The 22320-nt window shown below is 41.7% G+C and overlaps 2 protein-coding genes across 3 annotated transcripts; both read left to right on the top strand.

Moving 5' to 3' along the window:
* Positions 1 to 1380: 1380 nt before the first annotated feature.
* Positions 1381 to 13611, top strand: LOC106648754 (multidrug resistance-associated protein 4-like). 2 transcript variants are annotated; one of them, XM_023457731.1, is made up of 13 exons: positions 1381 to 1767; positions 6544 to 6987; positions 7686 to 7796; positions 8074 to 8208; positions 8288 to 8501; positions 8600 to 8822; positions 8898 to 9546; positions 9627 to 10128; positions 10206 to 10499; positions 10597 to 10817; positions 10899 to 11416; positions 11498 to 12627; positions 12706 to 13611. In XM_023457731.1, the coding sequence occupies exons 2-13, from the start codon at positions 6914 to 6916 to the stop codon at positions 12865 to 12867; spliced, it is 4233 nt and encodes a 1410-aa protein (XP_023313499.1). In that variant the 5' UTR covers positions 1381 to 1767; positions 6544 to 6913; the 3' UTR covers positions 12868 to 13611. The 2 variants fall into 2 exon arrangements, with proteins under 2 accessions (XP_023313499.1, XP_023313500.1); XM_023457732.1 differs by lacking the exon at positions 1381 to 1767 and adding an exon at positions 5283 to 5353.
* Positions 13612 to 14054: 443 nt separating this feature from the next.
* On the top strand, positions 14055 to 22297 carry LOC106648755 (multidrug resistance-associated protein 4-like). Its single transcript, XM_014365833.2, has 11 exons — positions 14055 to 14802; positions 14888 to 14998; positions 15084 to 15218; positions 15284 to 15497; positions 15571 to 15793; positions 15862 to 17234; positions 17363 to 17574; positions 20311 to 20798; positions 20861 to 21091; positions 21172 to 22076; positions 22139 to 22297. The coding sequence occupies exons 1-11, from the start codon at positions 14729 to 14731 to the stop codon at positions 22295 to 22297; spliced, it is 4125 nt and encodes a 1374-aa protein (XP_014221319.1). The 5' UTR covers positions 14055 to 14728.
* The last annotated feature ends 23 nt before the right edge of the window (positions 22298 to 22320 follow it).

A 22320-nucleotide genomic window follows, 5' to 3' on the forward strand; every position in this document is an offset into this window, starting at 1 on the left:
GTATATCAAAGGGGACATTGTATAGCTAGCGTAAAAATACACACTTTCTAATTTATTTCCTGAAATCGATCAAAACATTATTTACAAAAGTGTATTAAAGTTTTTGCATAACATCCCGTTGAATTGATAAAAATTGAAATGGAAATTTTCATTTTTACACAGCAGTTTATAGTACTTCTCAGAAATAGAAAACAAGATACATAAATGACTAAGAAAAGGTGGGGTTTGATCGATAGATATATTATTACAATATTAATATAATTTTTATATAAATAACTTTTTATCGGATGAATTTCGATTTGACTTATGAGTAATAATTACGAGTATAAAGAATTAGGGAACAAACGAATTTTTTGCTCTATAAAATTCACACATCCGTGCTGTTTTCATGATTTTTTGTGAGCACAATTAGCGTTACATTATTGTTGTTGAAATTTCATCATCTTCGCCTTTGAAATGAGTTCTCGGGGCTTTTCACAATATGTTGGGACGATCGACACATGTGTGTACTGTACGCGACGGTGTTTAAACAACTGAACGACACAAGTTGTAGCAAAGTTACGAATACATTTCGGCGCGATCAGAGCCACGATTAATTTAATTTTGTCTCGTTCCGAGCAGCTTTTATTATGATATAGCACGATGAAACGAGTGACGAAGAAATAACGGCAATAAAGTGCACCTTATGAATGATGACAAGTGTCAAAAGTCCGAATTCGATAAAGGGCCATAAACGCATAAAACACTCGAGTCGAAGCGAATCGGCTCAACGATACACTTGTGTCGGACGTAAGTCGTAAATTTCGATTCGGTCGTGGATTGCATAATTCAAATCGAACAAGTGAACGCCTCGCTAGAACTGCCACTTTTTTGTAATAATGATATATCAAGGAACGTGCAAACCGGTTTTGTGAATTTCGTAACAATGCCTTTCGCACGTTTCGGCGATTCAACCTTGCTCCGCTGGCTCACGTGAGATAAGTTTACGCACTTATTAAAGGAGCTGGATTCAAATGATCGGCCCTATACGTGTAGCCGGGGTGCAGCCTAAAATCTGCACCTGCAGCAACTACAACGATGTGAACGCGACTTTAAAGGGTCGTATAGCGTTAACGCGTGGCATTTCGCCGCCACTGCCCCGCGCGCGGCCGGAGGTTAAACATAGTAAGGCTCGTCTCGTCGCATAATATATAGATGTGTATACACAATACAAAGCCAGCGGAGAGCAGTAAGTAAAAAAAGCAGCAGCAGCAGCAGTGAGAGAGAAGCTGAAAGAGACGTAAAAATTCCGCATACGCGCTCCAAGTGGTTGGTGGCCGCCTCTCCACAATTGTGCTGCTGCTGCTGCTGCTATGCTCTATAGTAGTCGGGAGCTGGCTCTCGTGCGTGTCGCGTGCCCATTTTATGTTATATATATGCAACGCAGCGTCTGCTGCACTCGTACCGTTACATTCGTCGTGCAACGGATTCTTGCATAAGTGCTCCTCGCGATTATTATTTTTCGCAACATATACAAGGAAAATCAGCGGGAATAAAACATAGTATATTACGGGGAAAACAGAGTATGTGTTCCATCCGGTGTGTCTACTGCTAGTGTTGTTGTTGTTGTTGTTGTTGTTACTGCTGCTGTTACTGCTGCCGCCACCGCCGCTATCGTTGCACTACAATCGCTGTCACGATGACAGCTCACGAAGAATCTAACGCATTCAGCAGCGCGACGTTCTGTTCTCGTATGCTTTTGCAAGCGTACAATGATTAATCCAGCGGGTGAGTGAGACGAAAGTTTAGTCATTAAAAAACTTTGTTCGCAGTCGTACACTATCATTGCAGTAGTGAACTCGCGTCTTTATTTATAATGTAAAAATGTGTGTATAAATACGAATGTTATTGGAGCATCGTACGGAAATATATACGCCTCGTGGTGAGCACTTCGCGATTGAATAGTTCGCGCGTAACTTTGCGCCTTACATATGCAGTGTATATTTACATAGGACTTGGGTGAAGAGGTGGTTTTCGGTATAAAAATACGAGGTTCTGTCATAAAGAAGCCGCTCGGAATTTGCCCATGTGCTTGTGTGCTCAGCTCGCGATCTCAGTCTAGTCGTCGCTCACTCGTGAAAAACATTTTTTAACAATTTTATTTTGCACCCATAAAAAGTGACTGGCTAATTTTTACGCAAATAAATGACGTCTTTGGAAATGAGAAAAAAAAGAGGAACGGGATCAACTTTGGCCGGGCTTATAAATATGTATCGACACGCTGTACGTACGACAAAACATGCATAATAGTATAATTGCATTATTTACAATCTGGACTCTATTACATATTCTCCGAGAGCCTCGGTGATGTATGTCCGGGCTTATCTACATTTATCGCATTCGATATGTTTTTATTATATATTTCGGTCTGTGACGTATAGCTCGAACCCAGCGGAAACAATAGCTCGCGAATAAAAAGTAAAGCCGCGTGCAGTTTGTTTATGCGTATAGACGCGCGCGCCGATAAGAAAAAACAGCGAGATTTTTAATAAAAAAATTTATAGCGAATCGATAGTAGTTTTATCGATGAAGCGCGTTCGCCGATCCAAGCGCAGCAATTGCGACATAACGTCACATAAATGCGCAGTGGACACGTGTGTGCGTACATGACTAAATGCGAGATGACTGCACGCAGCTAGCACTGCGTCCGGGAGCGTATTATGAAGAAAGCACTTTGCGCTGACCCGTATTTTCTTCGTCCGATATAATCTCTCGGAATCTTTGAACGTGTGATTCGCATAATCTTGTGCAAACTTAAGATAAACTTATTACTGATTTATCAATGAAATACTTGTAATAATGCACTAGGCGCATAAAAGAATATTTACGTCGCTGGAAACTACGAGCAAATAAATCACAAAAGTATATAAGCCGTTTTACCGGTTTTAAGAGTGCGCCAATTGGTACATTTTCAAGTTTACTCAAGAAAAAATGTATATTGTACCCATGCGCAGACGAATGCAATTTTCGATCGTCATTTGGTATGAATGACCTGAGATAGGCGATCTTATGTCAACTTGAGAGACTCGTCGCAGTATTATATCGAGCACCGTAAACAGGCACCCACCAACGATGCAAGATATACACATTTGCACGCTCGGGCCAAACACTCAATGAGCTCGTTTCACAACGTATACATTCGCACGCTAACAAAAAAATAAAACAGTGCCGTCGATGCGCACGAATTTAGCGAGAAACTTCATTAAACAAATTTGAATTTTCAACGCTGGGTGTACTCGCGTTTGTAATATTAATCCGACACGCGAAATCAACCGGGAATATTTGTCTTAGCGCGAAAAAAGCTCTTATCACGATGAATGTCGAAAAAAACGTAGAATACTTTTTTTCAGTGGCTCGTAGTTATAACGTTATCGAGTCATACGCGTTTATAATATTCGACCGATACAATTAGTTATCGTAACGATCGAGACACTTGCCGACGAGTGGTTACATGTAAAAAAACTACTTGTTCTCGTGCGCGCGAACTATATCCATGTTTTATTCATGAGACGAACGATATTGTTTCCTGTATATCGAGCTCAAAGCATCGATTCTATAGTACCACATAGTTAAGTAAATCATCTCGTTTGAACAGGCGCTCCGTCACAGTGAAACAAGTTGAAACAGTTGTTACTTTTGTCAAGGGGCCTGTGCTCAGCAATTCTTTTTATCTCTCGCATCATTAATCGAGCGATCGAGGATAAAGTCATCCGACTCTCACGTTCATCTTCTCGACGACGCAAAAATTAAGACTCAATTGTTGCAAATGTGCCTTGGAAAGAGCTGCACACGCGAGAGATTAATGAAGATGCTAGTCGGGGTCGAAGCGGCATTATTATCAGGCAGAAAGCGGTGTACGTTGCGTAATAGCGCAAGCGGGAGTATCATCCGGCTATAGAAACGTCTTGCGGCTTAGCTGTATTATAACGAGACGCCATGCGAGAGTACGACTGACCCGCGACTCAATAGTGGCTTTAACTGCTGCGTGATATTTATACTAATCATGCTATTTTCAGCTTGGCGACTTCGCGTATACGAACTATGGCAGTTATTCCTCTTGCTTTGACGATTCGAAAAAATAATTTCCAGTAGTAATCATCTACAATTTTAATTTTTTTCCTTATTCATAGAAAAAAATATCTGGATTGTCAAAGGTTCGATCGGGCACAATAGAACGTATTATTCGCGAGAAAAAAAACCCACTACAAAGTGTTCCTAAGAAAATACAAGGTTAAAATACACAAGAAGAGTAAACTACTTTTTTTTCGGTATAATCTCAAGTCTAATGTTTTTACAAACAATATTGACTCACGGGTATATACTTGCTTTGAACAATTCTTTGCATACATTTTTACATAACGCCGAGATACGAATCCAACGTTTGACTTTACGCGATACTTATTTGATCGTACCGATTTTTATTCAAATTAAGTTTTTCAATATAATTGAGAATCAAAGTTTTGTAAATTATGACAACTTCTTGATTCAAAGTTTTCCAATAATCATGCCGTTATAAAAGATCATACATCTCGATAAAATAAAACGCGATAAAGTTGTAAATTTCAGGCTTTTAATTAGCCTGCTACTTACGATGTGCAGCTGCATTATAAATTACTCGCTTTGGATTAACGAATAAAATATCTTACGTATATAATTTTTGGACTACCTAAAAATATTAAACAATTAAGGAGAGAGTAAGCAAAAAGATGGAAAATTGGCGTCTGACGCGATGCGTTGTTTGTGCCGAGTAATTTATTAGTATTAATAAATGTATGATTCCGCACAGTAATCCACAAAAATTTCCTCTTTACGACGCGAGAAGGCTGATAAAGTTCGATCGCGCTCGCGCTCGCGCATCGCTTAATAATATGCGCTAGCATGACAATCAAAAATATTCATCTTAAAATTTTTATAATAATGAAACGTCAACTTATTTTACGTGCCAATGAACCGCGTGGCGCGATCGAAATCATCCGATGTTATATTACCTTAACAACGAGATTTGAAGTACGACTATAACGCATAAAATGAATAAAATTGCTGATGACAAGCTTGTTGACAACTGAGATTTTTCTGCCGTATCACACTGATTTGACAAAACTATAATACCGCAAACATCGCCGATACAATAGTTCACAAGTACTTATTGTCACTTATATTGATTCTTATCGCTTATTTACTACTATTGCGTGGACATTACTAGTCACACTATCGATGATTCAGTGAAAATCGAGAGATATAAGAGCAATTTTCAGTAAGAAGAATCATGATTGATCATTCAAAATCGAGCGTTGATTTGTGATTGATTATTCGAGTGCGTGCGATCAATTAAAAAAACATAAGTAATTAGCACAACCAGTTTTGTGCACAGATAATTATCATTCATTTTTTACATTTTTGCAAAGACTTTTAATAAGGCAAATGATAAATTCAGTGAAGTAATAACTTCGACCCAGTATCAGACAAGTATCAGTTGAAATATCGTAAATTTAAATACTATTTTAATACGTATCAGAGAACTGGAACTAGATGATTTTCAATTTGAAAATTTAAAAACACAATAAGCACGAGAATTTTTAGGACAATCAGCTGCTTCGCGCTGCAAATTGTTTAATTGCTGCTGAAAGACAATAACAACTCTCAAAAAAATTATATCATATTTACTGTTGCTGTACAAAATAAGTTTTTGATTGAACATCATGATCATCAGAGTAAACAAATACACTTTATAGCTGAAATTAATACACTTCTTTAATGACAGATTTTATATCTACAAAATACATCACAGCTAAAGAAAAATAACAAGTCACTTCACCTTACTCATACTGAAATCACGCTTCATTCATGCTGTAATTGAACATAAGCAACTACTGAATTTTTTTCATCAGATGCATTTACTACATTTTTCATCGAATGTTGGTCATAGATGGTGCTTTTTCAGTATATCACTCCGTTTTTACAACTACTGTCTAATAAGGCTGTTTTTTGTTTACAAATGTAATAGGTATTTTAAAAAATAGAGTAATCGACTTGATGTTGAAAAACAACCAATCATAAAAAAAAAACAATTCAATTAATCGATTCGATAATGATCACTAAATACATCATTTTGATAACTGTAAATTTTATATGAGATGAATTTTGACAAATTACAAGTATATCAAGCGCATTAAAGTACTGGCTCGAGTCATTTATTAATTAATAATTTTCTCCGGAATGTGAAAACCCATGACGCATGGATAATACATTGTATTTGCAATATGCGAATCTTATCCTTTTATATTTTAGTAAAGACAAAAAAACTTGTCTATACAGTTAAACTATTGCTATGGTTTATTGGAAATATGAAAAAAATATTCTGATAGTCACGACAAGACTTCATTAGGCCTTGTTTCGCAGAGATCCACCGTGAAAGCCCCTAATAATTGTTCATTAAGACCGATAAAAGTCGACTATTTACACGCGAACGATGATAAATGATTTTTCGTTTTCTTACAAATACAGAAGGCGCGAGACACCAGTCGTCACTATCAGCGGCAGCGCTGACGTCGTCACATCTCAATCACTCTCAGGCTGCTACGATACTACTACTTACTACTACTGTTGTTGCTACTTCTGCTGCTGCTATTATTCACGGTCGCTGACACTTTCGTCTCTAATCGTCGTTTTGTCACACGAAAAACCGAGTGAATGGGCTTCGCAACAGGTGACGCGTCAGTGATATGATCAAGAAAAAAAGAAAAATAATATCTAGTGTGTGTGTGATACAATACCAGCTTGTTGCTTTTTGAAAATTTTGATTTCGTGAATTGTTCGTGACGCGCGAGTGGTGCCCGAGAGCGCGACTGGATGATCATTGCCATCGTCGCTTAACATGGACAGCAACGTGAACGAATCGGTGCCGAATCCAAGGGAGAGTGCCAATACCTTTTCGGTGCTGTTTTGGTGGTAAGCAAATTACTATTTGAACAATTTATTTTTTCAAACGTTTTTGGACGTGCTAGTATAATCATCGTTTCTCAACAACCGCTATAAAACGATTAAAGTTCATTTCGCAACTTTGATAAATTACGAAGCCGATTTTTATCTATTATATTTAAAACCTGAATGATAATACTCGAAAGTGACTATGTGGTGCGTTATTTAATCGACACTCGGAAACACTTGGCAATTTTCAAACCGCAAAGTATTTTTTTTGCATTTTAACGAGAATTTATGAAACATGTTACATGTACTTATGATAGTAATATGCACCGTGTTTTTGAGGCGAAATAAAATTTTACTGACAATTTTTAGGGCTAGATCATTTTCATTCAAAGACCAGTTCAACATAGATTTATAGTAATTCATGTAATTTATAACTATTCATAATTTGACTTTTTTAAAAATATGTTATAGCGTAAAATCAATCAATTTTTCAAACGCGCGTTCAACCTAGTATATTATAAGTTGTGAATAGAACTGTGACCATGAATTTTTGTACCTACATGTCTTATCTAGCTACTACTGATACGTGCAAATCATTTCTCAATTAGAAAATTCTACCATTATCTAAAAATAAAAATACAATGATATATTGATAAAGTCAGATAATGTCGCTTGCTTATATCTTTTCATTTTTAAATCACTAATCGATGTTATTTCAGGTGGACAATTGGCATTTTCAAAAAAGGATACAGTGAAATTTTAGGATTCGAGGATTTATACGATCCTTTAACAGAAGATAAATCGGCTAAACTAGGCGATCGATTAGAGGCGTAAGTTTAATTTTTTAATGCTCTTTATAATTCGAACTTATTTTTGCGCGTATGTTTAATCGCTGCACCGTACGTGTCGAGCTTTAATTAAACAATTAAAATTCCACTGTTTGACGAGACTTCCTTGAAATTTTAAAAGCTTAAAATATTGAATTTTCATGAAGCTGTGCAGATAATTCGATAATTGTCATTAGTCGATGCACGAGCGCACGCGCGCGGGAACCGCAAAACCCAATTTGTCAAAAAATAAATATTGGAAATTTTTTTTGTTACTCAGACGATGGAGCGCAGATCTGCAGAAGGCGAGAAAAACCAAAAAGCAACCGAGCTTGATGAAAAGTGTTTTTCACACGTTTCTACACGAGTACTTTGTTTTAGGAGTGATACAATTTCTAAATGAATTGATTCTCAGGTACGTGAGATCTTAATTGCTAAATAAGCAACGTTCTATTTTATCAATCGAAAACTATAAATACTTTTTTTTCAATTAGGTTGGGTACACCCATGGCTCTGGGCATGCTATTGAAGTATTTTAGCGTCAATCCAGATGAGGATAAGCCGACGTACACCTGGGCACTGTTGTTTGCCGGCGCCATTTCCTTATCCGCGTTCATCCAAGCTATAACCATGAACCAAGCTATCTTTGGCGCCTTTCATATCGGCGGTAGGATAAGAATCGCCATGTGCTCGCTCGTTTACAGAAAGGTAAAGCAATAATCGATTCGCGCATAAATCTAGAGCCAAAGTCAGCGCACTCGTAAAATTAATCGATACACGTGTAATTTTTGTCGATCTTTTGACAGGCGTTAAGATTGAGCGCGACGGCGCTGGGAGAGTCATCGCCCGGTAAAATAGTAAATTTGGTGGCGACCGACGTGAACCGCTTCGACATCGTCTCGGTGTTCATCCATCACATGTGGACAGCACCGATACAGACGATAATCATAGCCGTCATACTCTTCCAACAAGCCGGTTGGGCCGGCTTGGCCGGTTTGACTTTCGTCGTATTCGTAGTACCTATACAAAGTGAGTACAAGACAGACTTTTTTTGAAGGAATTTGTCCTCGAGCTTGAAATTTAATCAAACGTTGCCTTCGTCAGCTTACACCGGCAAATTGTCCTCGAAGTATCGCGGAGCGACAGCTCTGAAAACCGACGAGCGAGTTCGCCTCATGGACGAGATCATCTCGGGCGTACAAGTGATCAAGATGTACGCCTGGGAGAAGCCGTTCTGCAAACTGATCGAGCTGGCTCGTCGCCTCGAGCTCAAGGTCATTCGCAAGAGTTCCTTCATTCGCGGCATCTACATGACCTTCAACTTGTTCACCACGAGGATGGCGCTGTTCAGCACACTGCTGACCCTCATGCTCACCGACAAGAAGATCACCGCGTCCGAGATCTTCGTCTACTCGTCGTACTACAACATCCTCTCGCACACCATGTCCGGCATGTTCATTCGGGGCATCGCCGAGATCTTCGAGTGCAACGTCGCGCTGCGCCGGCTCCAGCGCTTCCTGCTGTTCGAGGAGTTCCAGGCCGGAAACGTGAAGAACGACACGGCTTTCACGCGCAACTGCATCGAGAGCCGACAGCAAATGACGACCAAAGACTTGCCGTTCATCGACGACGAGGTGGGATTCGACGAGAGAAACGGACGCGATAAGGAGAGACAGAATTTAGTTATCGTGGCCAGTGACTTGCTCAAAAGAGACGGCTCCAACGAGTCTCTGGAGAACACGAAAATTACAAAGTAAGTTCATCAAGTCCCAAATGGTATTGCTCGTGAGTCGTATCTTATTGATAATTGTTTTTTTCTCGCTAATTTCTCAGTCAGTACAACGAAGAATGCGACAGCGATCAATGGTCCGTGAAATTGAGCAACTTGCAGGCCAAATGGAACCTGAGCTCGTCCGAGCCCACCCTGAACAACGTCGACATGGAAGTGGAGACGGGCAAGCTGTGCGCCATCATCGGCCAAGTCGGGGCCGGCAAGAGTTCGCTGCTCTCGGCCATACTCGGCGAGATCACGCTGATACACGGCAACGTGCGAGTCAAGGGCTCGGTCAGTTACGCCAGTCAGGAGGCTTGGGTGTTCGGCGCCACCGTCAGGCAGAACATCATCTTCGGCCAGGCCTACGACAGGCAGAGATACAACAGAGTCGTGAAGGCTTGCGCGCTCCTGAAGGACTTCAAGCAGTTCCCGCAGGGCGACCAGACCATCGTGGGCGAGCGAGGCAGCTCGCTGTCGGGTGGCCAGAAGGCTCGACTCAATTTGGCCAGAGCAGTTTACAGACAAGCGGATATTTATCTTATGGACGATCCGCTCAGCGCTGTGAGGACATTTTCAACTTTGTTTATTGAGATTCGAATTACGCGAGTGGCAATAAACTTTTTTTTTCGTTTACTTAGGTCGATACCCACGTCGGAAAACATCTGTTCAGCGAGTGTCTGATGAAGTATCTGCGCGGCAAGACTCGCATACTCGTTACCCATCAACTCCAGTATCTTCCGGCCGGTGTCGACGTCATCTATCTGGTCGACCAAGGCAAGGTGCGCCGATTCTCGGATTATCGCGAGCTTCTGCGCGAACATCCGGAATACAACAGTCTCATCGCCGAGAAGGACGAGGCGAACGAAGCGAGCGAGGAGAAGAGTCCGGAGAACAACATGATGATGCGTTCCGTTTCCCAATCGAGCATAAGGGTGAGTTTGATCCTTTCGAAATTGCCTCTCTCGTGCCCGTGTGTGAATCGATGATCAGTGAGAATCGATTTTCATTTCGCGCTAATTCTTCTTTCAGAGCCACTCCAGTGCCCTCGACTCCGATAACGAGGACGACCCCGAGGATCCGGAAAAAACCATGCAATACTTGGAAGGCTCGTCTCGCGGAATAGTGAAAGGCGATCTCCTTATCGCGTACTTCAGAGAAGGATCAAACCTCTTCGTAGGAGCGATAATTCTTTTCTTGTTTATTGTGACCCAGTTGATGGCCAGTGGTTGCGACTTTTTCGTCCCAATTCTGTGAGTATTTTTACCTCGATTATCCTCGACTCGATTTATCCAAATACCGAATCGTAAAACACGACCCAACTCCATTTACAGCACTACGGCCGAGGAATCTCGAGCGTATTACAAATTCATACACGAGAACAACATCAGCGAGAGCGAGGCCAATCGCACGAGCAGCATCATCGACGAGGCGAGCATCTGGTCGCGCGACAACTACATCTACCTGTACACGTTCCTCGTGCTCGCGGTCTTCTGCATCGGCATGCTGCGCTCCATCATCTTCTACGTGGGCTGCATGACCTGCAGTCAGCGTCTGCACGATCTGGCCTTCAGCGCCCTTATCCGGGCCAGCATGCGATTCTTCGACCAGAACCCGAGCGGCCGCATACTCAATCGTTTCTCCAAGGACATGAGCGCCATCGACGAGCTACTGCCCAAGACGATGCTCGACTCGGGCCAGATCATCTTCCAGGTCGCCGGTGCGCTCATTGTCAGTTGCATGGTCAATTACTACTTCTTGGTGCCGATCGTCGTGATCGGTGTGCTCTTCTACTTTATCAGACGAGTGTTTTTGAAGACCAGTAAAAATATCAAGAGATTGGAGGGAATGAGTGAGTTCGATTTAATATCGTTGGTGGTACGAGTTTTCAATGTTCTGGAATAGTTTCTAAATTTTCGAATCTGTTTTCTAGCTCGTTCACCGGTATTCACCCACCTGACGGCGACGCTAAATGGCTTAACGACCATTCGCGCCTGCAATGCTCACGAGGTTCTCAAAAAGGAATTCGACAATTTCCAAGACACCAACACGTCGGCCTGGTACTTGGCCATCACCACCAGCACGGCCTTCGGCTTCTCCCTGGATCTGTTCTGCTTCATTTTCACGGCACTGGTCACCTTCAGTTTTCTCCTGATACAGACACAGATTCCCGCGGGTAGCGTGGGTTTGGCCATCACCCAAGTTATGGCGACCACCGGAATGATTCAGTGGGGAATGCGTCAGAGTGCCGAGGTCGCTAATCAGCTAATGTCAGTCGAGCGCGTCCTGGAGTACGCTTTCCTGTCGCCCGAGCCCAATCTCCAGGACAAGGGCCTGTCATCGAAGCAGGAAAAGAAGAAGAAGAAGCCGCAGGAAGAACAGGAGCTCAAACCTGTGCCGGCTGATTGGCCGCAAGCCGGAGGGGTTCGCTTTGACAATGTGTTCCTGCAATACGCGGACAATGATCCGCCCGTCATCAAGGAATTGACGATGACCATCAATCCAACCGAGAAAGTCGGTATCGTCGGGCGGACCGGGGCAGGAAAGTCATCTCTGATCGCGGCTCTGTTCAGACTAGCCAAGATCGAGGGTGTCATCGAGATCGACGGAATCGACACCGGCAAAATATCCCTCGAAGATCTCAGAAAGAACATCTCCATCATCCCGCAGGATCCGGTTCTCTTCTCGGGAACTTTGAGAAGGAATCTCGATCCGTTCAATGAATTTTCCGACGAACAGTTGTGGAATGTACTGGACGAGGTTGAGTTGAAAGACGCAGTCAAGCAAACAAACAATGGATTAGAGAATCGAGTCCACGATCGGGGCTCGAATTACAGCGTTGGACAGCGCCAACTGATCTGTCTTGCTCGGGCGATTTTGCGAAACAATCGAGTCTTGATGCTGGACGAGGCCACGGCCAATGTCGACCCTCAGACCGACGCCCTCATTCAGAAGACCATCAGGACCAAATTCGCCCCCTGTACAGTTCTCACCGTCGCCCACAGGCTCAATACCATCATGGACAGCAACAAAGTCCTCGTCATGGACAAAGGACGCCTTGTGGTAAGAATTCTGAAATATATCGTCAACTTTTATTTGTTACATTTAAAAAAAAAGCTAAAATTTATTTTCATTTTGTAGGAATTCGATCACCCGCACATACTGTTACAAGACAAATTCGGCGAGTTCACCTCGCTGGTCAAAGAAACCGGCGATGCCATGTACGAGCAATTGTGCAAGGTGGCCAAGGAATCTTACGAACGCGAGTATGCCAGTGTTAGATTGAATTCGTTGACCTATTAATAGAATACAGTCAGTGTGCAATTGCGTTTAGAAAAAATTTTTTTTATATAGCTGAGGATATCATTTCGAGTGACGGTATTCGACGACCGAGTACCAAAAGTATTAATAATTTTTCATTAACAAAATATTTTCTAATATATTGTATTTGTATATAGAATTTTTTAACGAGGCGAACGGTACTTTGTTGAAAGTGAAAAAACCTAAACAAATGGTACTATAATAACCAAGTAATTTTTTCATACAAATTTTATGCCCTGGGTTAAGTAACCCGGATTTGACGTGTGATAACGACGACTTGTTGTTGCTCGCTAATTGTTAAATCATTGTTGTATAGTATTTATTGAATGTTTTATGTTTTACCCATTGTATTACCGACTCGACAAAGCTTATTTTTATACGAATTTTTTACATAAGATGTTGTCAAAGTCGTAGTAATATTTTTAAAAATGTGAAAGTAATAGATGCCTATGTGAATGATGAGAGTGTGCGAAATTGTTTAATTTTAATTTTAAATTTTATATTATGTACATCAAAAGATCATTTTCCAGTATAGACTGTTTTTGTAGTCTAGTTACGCTATGGAAAGGGTTGAATAATTATTATATAGTAATTAATCTTTTTGAGGAGTGCAAGTCTTACGACGTTCGTACTTATAAGTGTTCAAACTAGTTTCTAATATAAAGTTTTATACCTATTTCTGTATCATTTACAATTTGATATGAATAAAATTAAAGTGTTAAAAAATTTTCTTCACTTTATTTACCGCATAAAAACGACGCGTATAAAACTTATCTTGCCTTTTGGTTTTGTAATGGTTTCCAAAGATAATACCAAACATCATTTACTATCAATTGAGTGTCAATTCTGAAATTTCAATTTTATACATCATTTACTAAAAAAAATAAGTTTAAGGTGGGATGCCACCAAGAGACGACTTAATTATCTTCCATTTATTTCTTGAATGATTACACATACTATTTTTTTGAGAAGTAATATATTACATTTACTGTTGTACCTTTAGATCCTGTCAAAAAGGATGCTAACTTTCTTTTTAGAAAAGGTTACAACATAAAATTTTTAACAACAGTTACAATAGTATTTTAAAAAAGATACCAAATATTTTTTGAATTACTTTTAAAAAGATCAATATTTTTGATAGCCTATTATTAAATTTTTCAAGTGGTTAATAGATTTTGGTGTTTGATTTTGCATAACCATTCGGTAGCATCGTTCCATTTAAATTATTAAGAATATTTTTAACATTCTAATAAGTTCATTATTTTAATAAAATTTCGACTCACATTGTAGATGATGAACTTTGATAAAAAAAATCTGTACAAAAACATTGTGCGTAACACAGCGTAGCGTTAGTCTCTCGGTGTAAATACGAAAATGAAAACGTACATTATCTTGTCCCAACGAGTATTATATTTTGATATCATTGCGTCGCAAAACAAAACTTTGCGCCTCGCGAGGAAAAACTAACGCAACCACGACGTTTTCAAGAGCATTTCGGCGGATGCACTGCGCAATGTTTGCCGAAAAATGCGAGGCACGACTGAAAAAATACGTACATGACCAATCGGATTCTAAATATCTCGCGGTGCAAAAATACCGAGGCGTCGAGAGGTGGAATAATTCGAGGCTTTAACATAATATAATCAATTGTCATTGAACGATAAGGGGGATCGAATAACGCATTGGATGCTTTCGAGGAAGAAAAAACAAATCAATTGTTGTAAGCATGTCGACTCGACTTGCTGTGCGATCGGACGCGCGTTTCTAACGGGTCACAAAAGTTCACGCGAAAATCATTTCATTCGTTGTGTCATAATATTAATCGTAAAGCGGAGGTGCAATAATGGACACCGGTCAGCAAGCGAGTATTCCAAATCCTAGACAAAGAGCCAATATCGCTTCAGTGTTGTTGTGGTGGTAAGTGTCCACGAGTGAGATACTGATTCGTGAGAAAATGTTTAAGCAAATATGAAAAGTTTCTCAAGATTTCCTGCGTTTGCAGCTGGACGATTGGTCTGTTCAAAAAGGGATACAGAAAAGTATTGGGTCTCGATGATCTGTACGAGCCGTTGCGCAACGATCGTTCGAGTGTACTCGGCGATCGGTTAGAAAGGTGAGTTCACGTCACATAGTCGCTCGATATCAATCAGCAGCACGATTACATTTATTTCGGTTATTTTTATCGATGATCGTTGCAGACGTTGGAACGAAAATGTCAAGAAGGCCAAAAGACTCGGAAAATCGCCGAATCTACTGAAAACGATCTATCGAACCTTCATGTACGAGTACATCGTGCTCGGATGTATACAATTTCTCAACGAAATCATCGTTGGGTAAATGCATAATGTTTGTCCGATATTTTTTCTTTTTCACTTTTTTCAACCTGCTGTACTTGTAGGATAGGCACACCTCTGGTACTGGGAGCTCTGCTGCAGTACTTCAAAGCCGGTGAAAAAGTGACCGGATCGTCGTACTACAATGCCCTGCTCTACGCCGGTGGAATATCACTGGCGTCGGCCGTCAACGCGATCGCGATCAATCAGTCGATCTTCAGGTCTTTTCACGCGGGTGGTCGCATCAGGATTGCCGTGTGCTCCCTCGTCTACAGAAAGGTACATCGAAATTGCACAATTCAGTAGAGTTTTGCGCCTTTTGCTTCTCATTATCGTTTTCCATATCCAACAGTCGCTGCGACTCAGCAAAGCGGCTCTGAATCAAGTGTCCCCCGGCAAAATCGTCAATCTCACGGCCAACGACGTCAATCGACTCGAGTACGTGTCGATTTTTTGGCACTACATGTGGTCGGCTCCGCTGACGACTTTGACAATCACCGTCCTTCTTTATCACGAAGCTGGTTATGCCGGCCTCATCGGTATTTTCATATTGCTGGTCATCGTTTTTATTCAAGGTACCGATCGCACATCCAGCTAAATTTTAGAATCTAGATTTAATTGAAAAATTGTTTGCGTTCGTCAGCATTTTGTGGCAAATTGGCATCCAAGTATCGCACTCAAACAGCTCAAAAGACCGACGAGCGGGTTCGCCTCATGGACGAGATCATCTCGGGCGTACAAGTGATCAAGATGTACGCCTGGGAAAAACCATTTTGTGCCTTGGTCCAACTCGCTCGGCGCCTCGAGCTCAAGATCGTGCGCAAGAGCTCGTACCTGCGCGGCATGTTTATCTCGTTCAATCTGTTCACGACGCGGCTGGCCCTGTTCGGCACCCTCGTCAGTCTGTCGTTTCTTGACTCGAGCCTCATCACGGCCGACCGAGTCTTCGTCTACACGTCGTACTTCAATCTGCTGGCGCACGTCATGTCGAACGCCTTCGTCAGGGGCATCGTCGAGGTGGTCGAGTGCGTTGTGGCGGCGCGTCGGTTGCAGAATTTCTTGCTGCTCGATGAGTTCGATCGACAAAACGTGAAGAGTAACGTTTGCTTGACCGATAAGACCGATTCGAGGAGTTTGTATTTATCGATGATCAACAACGACGTCGGTTTCGACGAGAAGGTCAATAAAAGCAAGAAAAAACTCAATCTCACTCTGGTGACGAGCAATTTGGTGCAGAGATACTCGAATTGCCGAGGCTCGGACGATTCGTGGATCGTCAAGTTCGACCAAGTTGACACTGCCTGGAATTTCGACTCGTCCAATTCGGTCCTCGATGACGTCAACTTGGAGGTGAAGAAAGGGAAGCTCTACGTGGTTATCGGAGCCGTTGGCTCGGGAAAAAGCTCACTACTGTCGACGATTCTCGGAGAAATGTGTCTGATTCGGGGCAGCGTAAGTATCCAGGGAAAGCTAGCTTACGCCAGTCAGGAGGCTTGGGTGTTTGGCGCCAGTGTACGGCAAAATATTCTCTTCGGTCAAGCTTACGACGAGGAAAGATACGAAAAGGTCGTGGAGGCCTGTGCCTTGGAAAAGGATTTCAAGCAATTTCCATACGGTGATCAGACCATCGTAGGTGAGAGAGGCAGTTCTCTATCGGGTGGTCAAAAGGCCAGGATCAACTTGGCCAGGGCCGTCTACAGAGAAGCGGACATCTACCTGCTCGACGATCCACTGAGTGCCGTCGACGCTCACGTGGGCAAGCACCTGTTCGACAAGTGTCTGCGAGGCTACCTCGGCGACAAAACTCGCGTGCTCGCGACTCACCAGCTGCAATATCTCAAGGGCGCCGACGTGATTCTGCTGCTGGATCAAGGTCGAGTGCGCCAATTCGATCGATACTCCGACCTCTTGAAGGATTTTCCAGAGTACGAAAATCTCGCTGCGCAAGACGCCAAGTCAAAGAACAACAACAATGCTAGCGAGGACAAACATAAATCGGATTCGAACGTCAAACGAGTGAGTTTTTATACTATTATTGTTATTATCTGTCTGTTATTTAATTCGCTACGACGATCATCGAACAAGAGCTGATCTGTACAGCTGATTTCACACGTAATGGCCGATAACGAAATTTTGCCTGGCAGGTCACGAATATCGATGCGTCCGACGATAAGGAGAGATTCGCCGAGCAACGAGGCAACGCCATCGAGGCGACGTCCCGAGGCATCGTCAAAGGGAGTGTACTGCTCAAGTACTTTTCCACTGGTTCGCACGCAGCCAGTGCTTACGGGCTTCTTCTGCTCTTTTTACTCGCTCAGTTCACAGCTAGTGCCAATGATTATTTCATTCCAATTTTGTGAGTCCGAATTACTTCATCTTTTGATGGAATTGAATAGTTCATAATCAAAATCGATGAAAACGTTTGAGATGAACTCTCTCCTAGTCAAAAAGCTCGTTAAGCCGAAAAATTTCGATGTTCCGTGAAATTCGGCTTTAAGAGAGTTTACAGTACTGGAAAAGTAATCCTTTAATTTTGTCTGAAAAAGTATAACTCATTTTTAAAATCAATAAACAGTTGTGTAAGAACAGCTGTTAAAAGTAAAACAAGAAAATTTGTCAAAAGAAATTTAAGTCAAGGCAAATTGATGAATTTAATTTTAAAGCTTTAAAAATGAAAAAAATATAATCAAAATAGATAAAAGGCTCCTATAGTTCAACTTCAGATGCCTATATAAATACACTATCACAGGGGCGGATCCATCGATCCCCCCTCCCTAAGAATGGTGGGGAAGAAATGATTTTTATCATTTTTCAATAGCTTTTATTGTACATTAATTATAAAACAATAACATTTATCATTTATCTATCATTTAATATTTATAATATAAATTAAAATAAGGAAGCATAAAATTATAGAACAAAATCGATCGTATGCTTTCTATTTTTTGCGAATCAATCGATGACACTTTCCACATTTACTTTTACATTCCAATAAATGTTCATCAGAGCTAAGCTATTCAATCGATCTTCGCTCATAGTTGATCAAAACTAATCTTTTATTCTTTTTAAAGAGGAAAAACTTCTTTCCGCACTACAGGAGCTGATTGGAAGTATCACCAAAATTGTTAACATCGTTGTGATAATAGGAAAAATTTCGTCATCGCAATTATCTAATAATTCTATTAGAGCACCACAAGAAGTTATTTTTTGTTCTCCAAATGTAACTTATAAAACTTCAGCTCTGACGAGAGCATTTTTTTAAAAAGTGTCTGTCGATTTATTAAATAAGTAAGCATCTATTTTTGGACAAACTTTTTAAGGATTCTTCATATTCAGATTCATCGTCATTTGTCCGGAACAAAACGAATAGATAAAATTTTAATGTTTTAAAATTAATTGTTTAATGTTTTTTCGGGGAAACGAGCCTGCAAGTTCTTGATCACATTATCAAAAAGAGGTATGAATTCCTATAATAATCCTCTTCAGAATTACGTAGGTAATTTGACCGATTTTTCTGGATAGTGACTAAACGTGGTACATTAATGTCAGCATCTATAGGAGCTTATAACTCCCCTGCAATGTTGTTTACGTCCTAAAAAATATTGAAAAAAACTTCCACCGATTTTTTACGTTTTCTACGCAAAATTTCCAATGTTTTCTACAATATATCGTTTGCAGATTTCATGTTAGCCTGAGTTTTTTGAAAAAAGCGGCTTAGTTGTATGGTACAAGTCAATAAGTTTGCTACACAAATCATCGAAACAATGAATTCACTGTTGGAAAGGGACGATCTTAAAGATTTAGCTTTTTCCATTGCGTTACACTTTCGAGAGTCTTGATGATTTTCACAATGCAGCTTCGGAAATGAATTACACCGTCGTGACATTCAAGTCATCTGGTCCTGCACAAACCATGAAATTGATGACCCATTCCATTTTTTAATAAATTTGACCGCTTGGATGATGCCTTGGAAAAATCAATAACGTATTTCTTGAGCCCAATCGAATTTCTCACTTCCTGCACAGTTGAGGATTTACTTATTGATAAGTTTAACTTCTGGCTATAGCAGGGACAGTAAGTCGCATTTTTCGCTTCATCCAAAATAGTTTTCACAGCTCCACAATCATTCGATGTCATAACCGAACAACCATCCGTGGTTATGCCAACGCAATAATCCAAATTTATGTCCATATCTTTAAACTTTTTCAATACAATATGACCCAAATTTTCACCACTTGCTCTCAATTCGTTTACTTTAATAAAAAGGTTCAATTTTGTCCTCTTTGCAATATAAACCGAGGACAATTATTGTGATTTCCTCGGTTACACGACCACGGTGATACTTCCTTTTTGTTAAAAAAGTCCCGTCGACTTGAATGGGTTTACCACTGCCGCCAAGAACTACATTACTCCGCCATGCCACTACTTCAGCTATCTCTCTGCGATAATTGTAGTAATCGACCACTGTATTGCAACTAAGCTCCATACCCTCGCGAGCATGGCACCAAGCTTCAAGGTTTTTATAGGTCAGCTCTGTTACTGACATTTGTATCGCAAAACAGATAACTATTGCTAGTGCATCGCGTATTTCGATACGACAGGCTGTACTCTCGAAAATGTGCCATAAGCCAGATTAATTATTTTTCGGCATGACTTGATACCTCTTTTTCTTGGAAAAGAGCATCTCCAAACCCACTTGAGCTTTTTATCAGCAAAGTACTATACACGGGGCCAGATCGTCCATTTGCGCAGAGTGTAATAGTGTCACACATTGTCAAATCGCAACATACTAGTCGTGTAGAGTTACGCGATGGAATTAAATTACAATTCCAATTTACATAGCTACTCATTGATTTTAAAAATTAGTTATATTTTTTTAAATTGAATCTAATTGAGCGCTCGGCAGTGTCAAGAGCCAAACAGTCATATAGAGCGCTAAAAACTCCAGGATGTTATATTCGGACGATTTTCATCCTCTTTCGTTGTTAACGAGATGGATTCGCGCTTAACGAGCATCCAAAAATTTCACTTCGAAATATATTAGTATACATGTGGAGTTTTAAATGATGGTTTTCCTCCTTTTTTTTGCAAGTGTCGCAACGAAAGAACAACCAAGCTACAATGACACTTGGACCGAAGCGAGTGGAGAAGCGTCGAAGGCTTCCTCTTGGCCATCGGAGTACTACATGTACGCGTACAGCGGTCTCGTGGCCTCAATTCTGCTGTTCGGACTGCTGCGCTCACTGACCTTCTACTCGCTGTGTCTGCGCTCGAGCCAGGTCCTGCACGATCTCGCCTTCCGAGCCCTCGTGCGCACGAGGATGCGATTCTTCGACCAGAACCCGAGCGGCCGCATACTCAATCGCTTCTCCAAGGACATGGGCTCGATCGACGAGCTGCTGCCGCGAGCCATGCTCGACGCCGGCCAGTACGCCCTCATGATTCTTGGTTATCTGCTGGTCAGCTGCACGGTCAATCCGATCTTCTTGGCGCCCATTGCCGTGATCGCCGTGATATTCTACTTGCTGCGCCGAGTCTACTTGAAGACGAGTAAGAACATCAAGAGGTTGGAGGGAATGAGTGAGTTGATTTTTTTTCGCTGCTGTTTTCGTTTTTAAAAGTATCACGTACGATTCATCTAGCTCGATCGCCGGTATTTACTCATCTGAACGCGACCCTCAATGGCTTATCGACTATTCGGGCTTACGGAGTACAGGACATACTGAAGAAGGAGTTCGATCAATTTCAAGATGTGCACACGTCCTCTTGGTTCATGTTCATCGCTTCAAGCTCGGCCTTTGGATTTTCCATCGACATATTTTACTTTATATTTACAGCTCTGGTTACCTTCAGTTTTTTACTTGTGCAAAACGGTACGAACATTTTATTTATTTGTTTTCTTTCCGACAATGTCCAGCAATTACAGTATGCGCTATTTAAATGAACCGTTTAGATTCTTCAAGCGGCAGCGTCGGTTTGGCCATTACTCAAGTAATGGCCGTATCCAGTATGCTTCAATGGGGCATGCGTAACTTTGCCGAGGTCTCCAATCAGCTCATGTCGGTCGAGCGGGTACTGGAGTACACGAAACTGCCCGCGGAATCCAATTTCCGTGACGACGAGGTCCTGAACGACAAGTCCAGCAAAAAAGCAGTTGCAGCAGCGGAAGCGAATAAATTGCTGATCGAGCCACCGGTCGATTGGCCGTGCTCGGGTCGCGTGACTTTCGACGACGTTCGCCTCAAGTACTCGGACGAGGATCAACCGGTGCTCAAGAACTTGAGCTTCACGATCGAACCTACGGAGAAAGTCGGAGTGGTCGGGCGGACCGGCGCGGGCAAGTCGTCGCTCATAGCGGCTCTCTTTCGACTGGCCGACGTCGAGGGCTCGATCATGATCGACGGTTTGGACACGGCCAATCTAGCTCTGGAGGATCTGCGCAAACACATCTCCATCATCCCACAGGATCCGGTCCTGTTTACCGGCACTCTGCGCTACAATCTGGATCCGTTCGGCGAATTTACGGACGACCAGCTGTTCGAGGTTCTGGACGAGGTTGAGTTGAAAGACGCAGTCAAGCAAACAAACAATGGATTAGAGAATCGAGTCCACGATCGGGGCTCGAATTACAGCGTTGGACAGCGCCAACTGATCTGTCTGGCTCGGGCGATTTTGCGAAACAATCGAGTCTTGATGCTGGACGAGGCCACGGCCAATGTCGACCCTCAGACCGACGCCCTCATTCAGAAGACCATCAGGACCAAATTCGCCCCCTGTACAGTTCTCACCGTCGCCCACAGGCTCAATACCATCATGGACAGCGACAAAGTCCTCGTCATGGACCAGGGCAGACTAGTGGTAAGTACCCAATCGTTCGAAATTGTGTACTCGATCGGTGACTAAATATTTCATATGTTTAGGAATTTGATCATCCGCACAAACTACTACAGAATCAGGACGGCTATTTTACTTCGTTGGTAAAAGAGTGCGGCAGAGGCATGTACGAGCAACTGTGCGACGTAGCTCGTGTCGCTTATCTTAATCGTCATAATTTAAGTCGAGGAGGACTGCGTAAATGAATAAGCAATAAACGTATATTTAT

Source organism: Trichogramma pretiosum, unplaced genomic scaffold (assembly GCF_000599845.2).
Source record: "Trichogramma pretiosum strain Unisexual culture from Peru unplaced genomic scaffold, Tpre_2.0 scaffold22, whole genome shotgun sequence".
Lineage (NCBI taxonomy): Eukaryota > Metazoa > Arthropoda > Insecta > Hymenoptera > Trichogrammatidae > Trichogramma > Trichogramma pretiosum.

Excerpts from the sequence above, each read along its gene's own strand:
- LOC106648754 (XM_023457731.1), top strand. The coding sequence starts at position 6,914 with ATGGACAGCAACGTGAACGAATCGGTGCCGAATCCAAGGGAGAGTGCC. Across the intron at positions 8,209-8,287 it reads CTAAATGAATTGATTCTCAG|GTTGGGTACACCCATGGCTC; the intron begins GTACGTGAGATC and ends TTTTTCAATTAG. Across the intron at positions 9,547-9,626 it reads GAGAACACGAAAATTACAAA|TCAGTACAACGAAGAATGCG; the intron begins GTAAGTTCATCA and ends CTAATTTCTCAG.
- LOC106648755 (XM_014365833.2), top strand. The coding sequence starts at position 14,729 with ATGGACACCGGTCAGCAAGCGAGTATTCCAAATCCTAGACAAAGAGCC. Across the intron at positions 15,219-15,283 it reads CTCAACGAAATCATCGTTGG|GATAGGCACACCTCTGGTAC; the intron begins GTAAATGCATAA and ends CTGTACTTGTAG. Across the intron at positions 20,799-20,860 it reads CAAGAGGTTGGAGGGAATGA|CTCGATCGCCGGTATTTACT; the intron begins GTGAGTTGATTT and ends CGATTCATCTAG.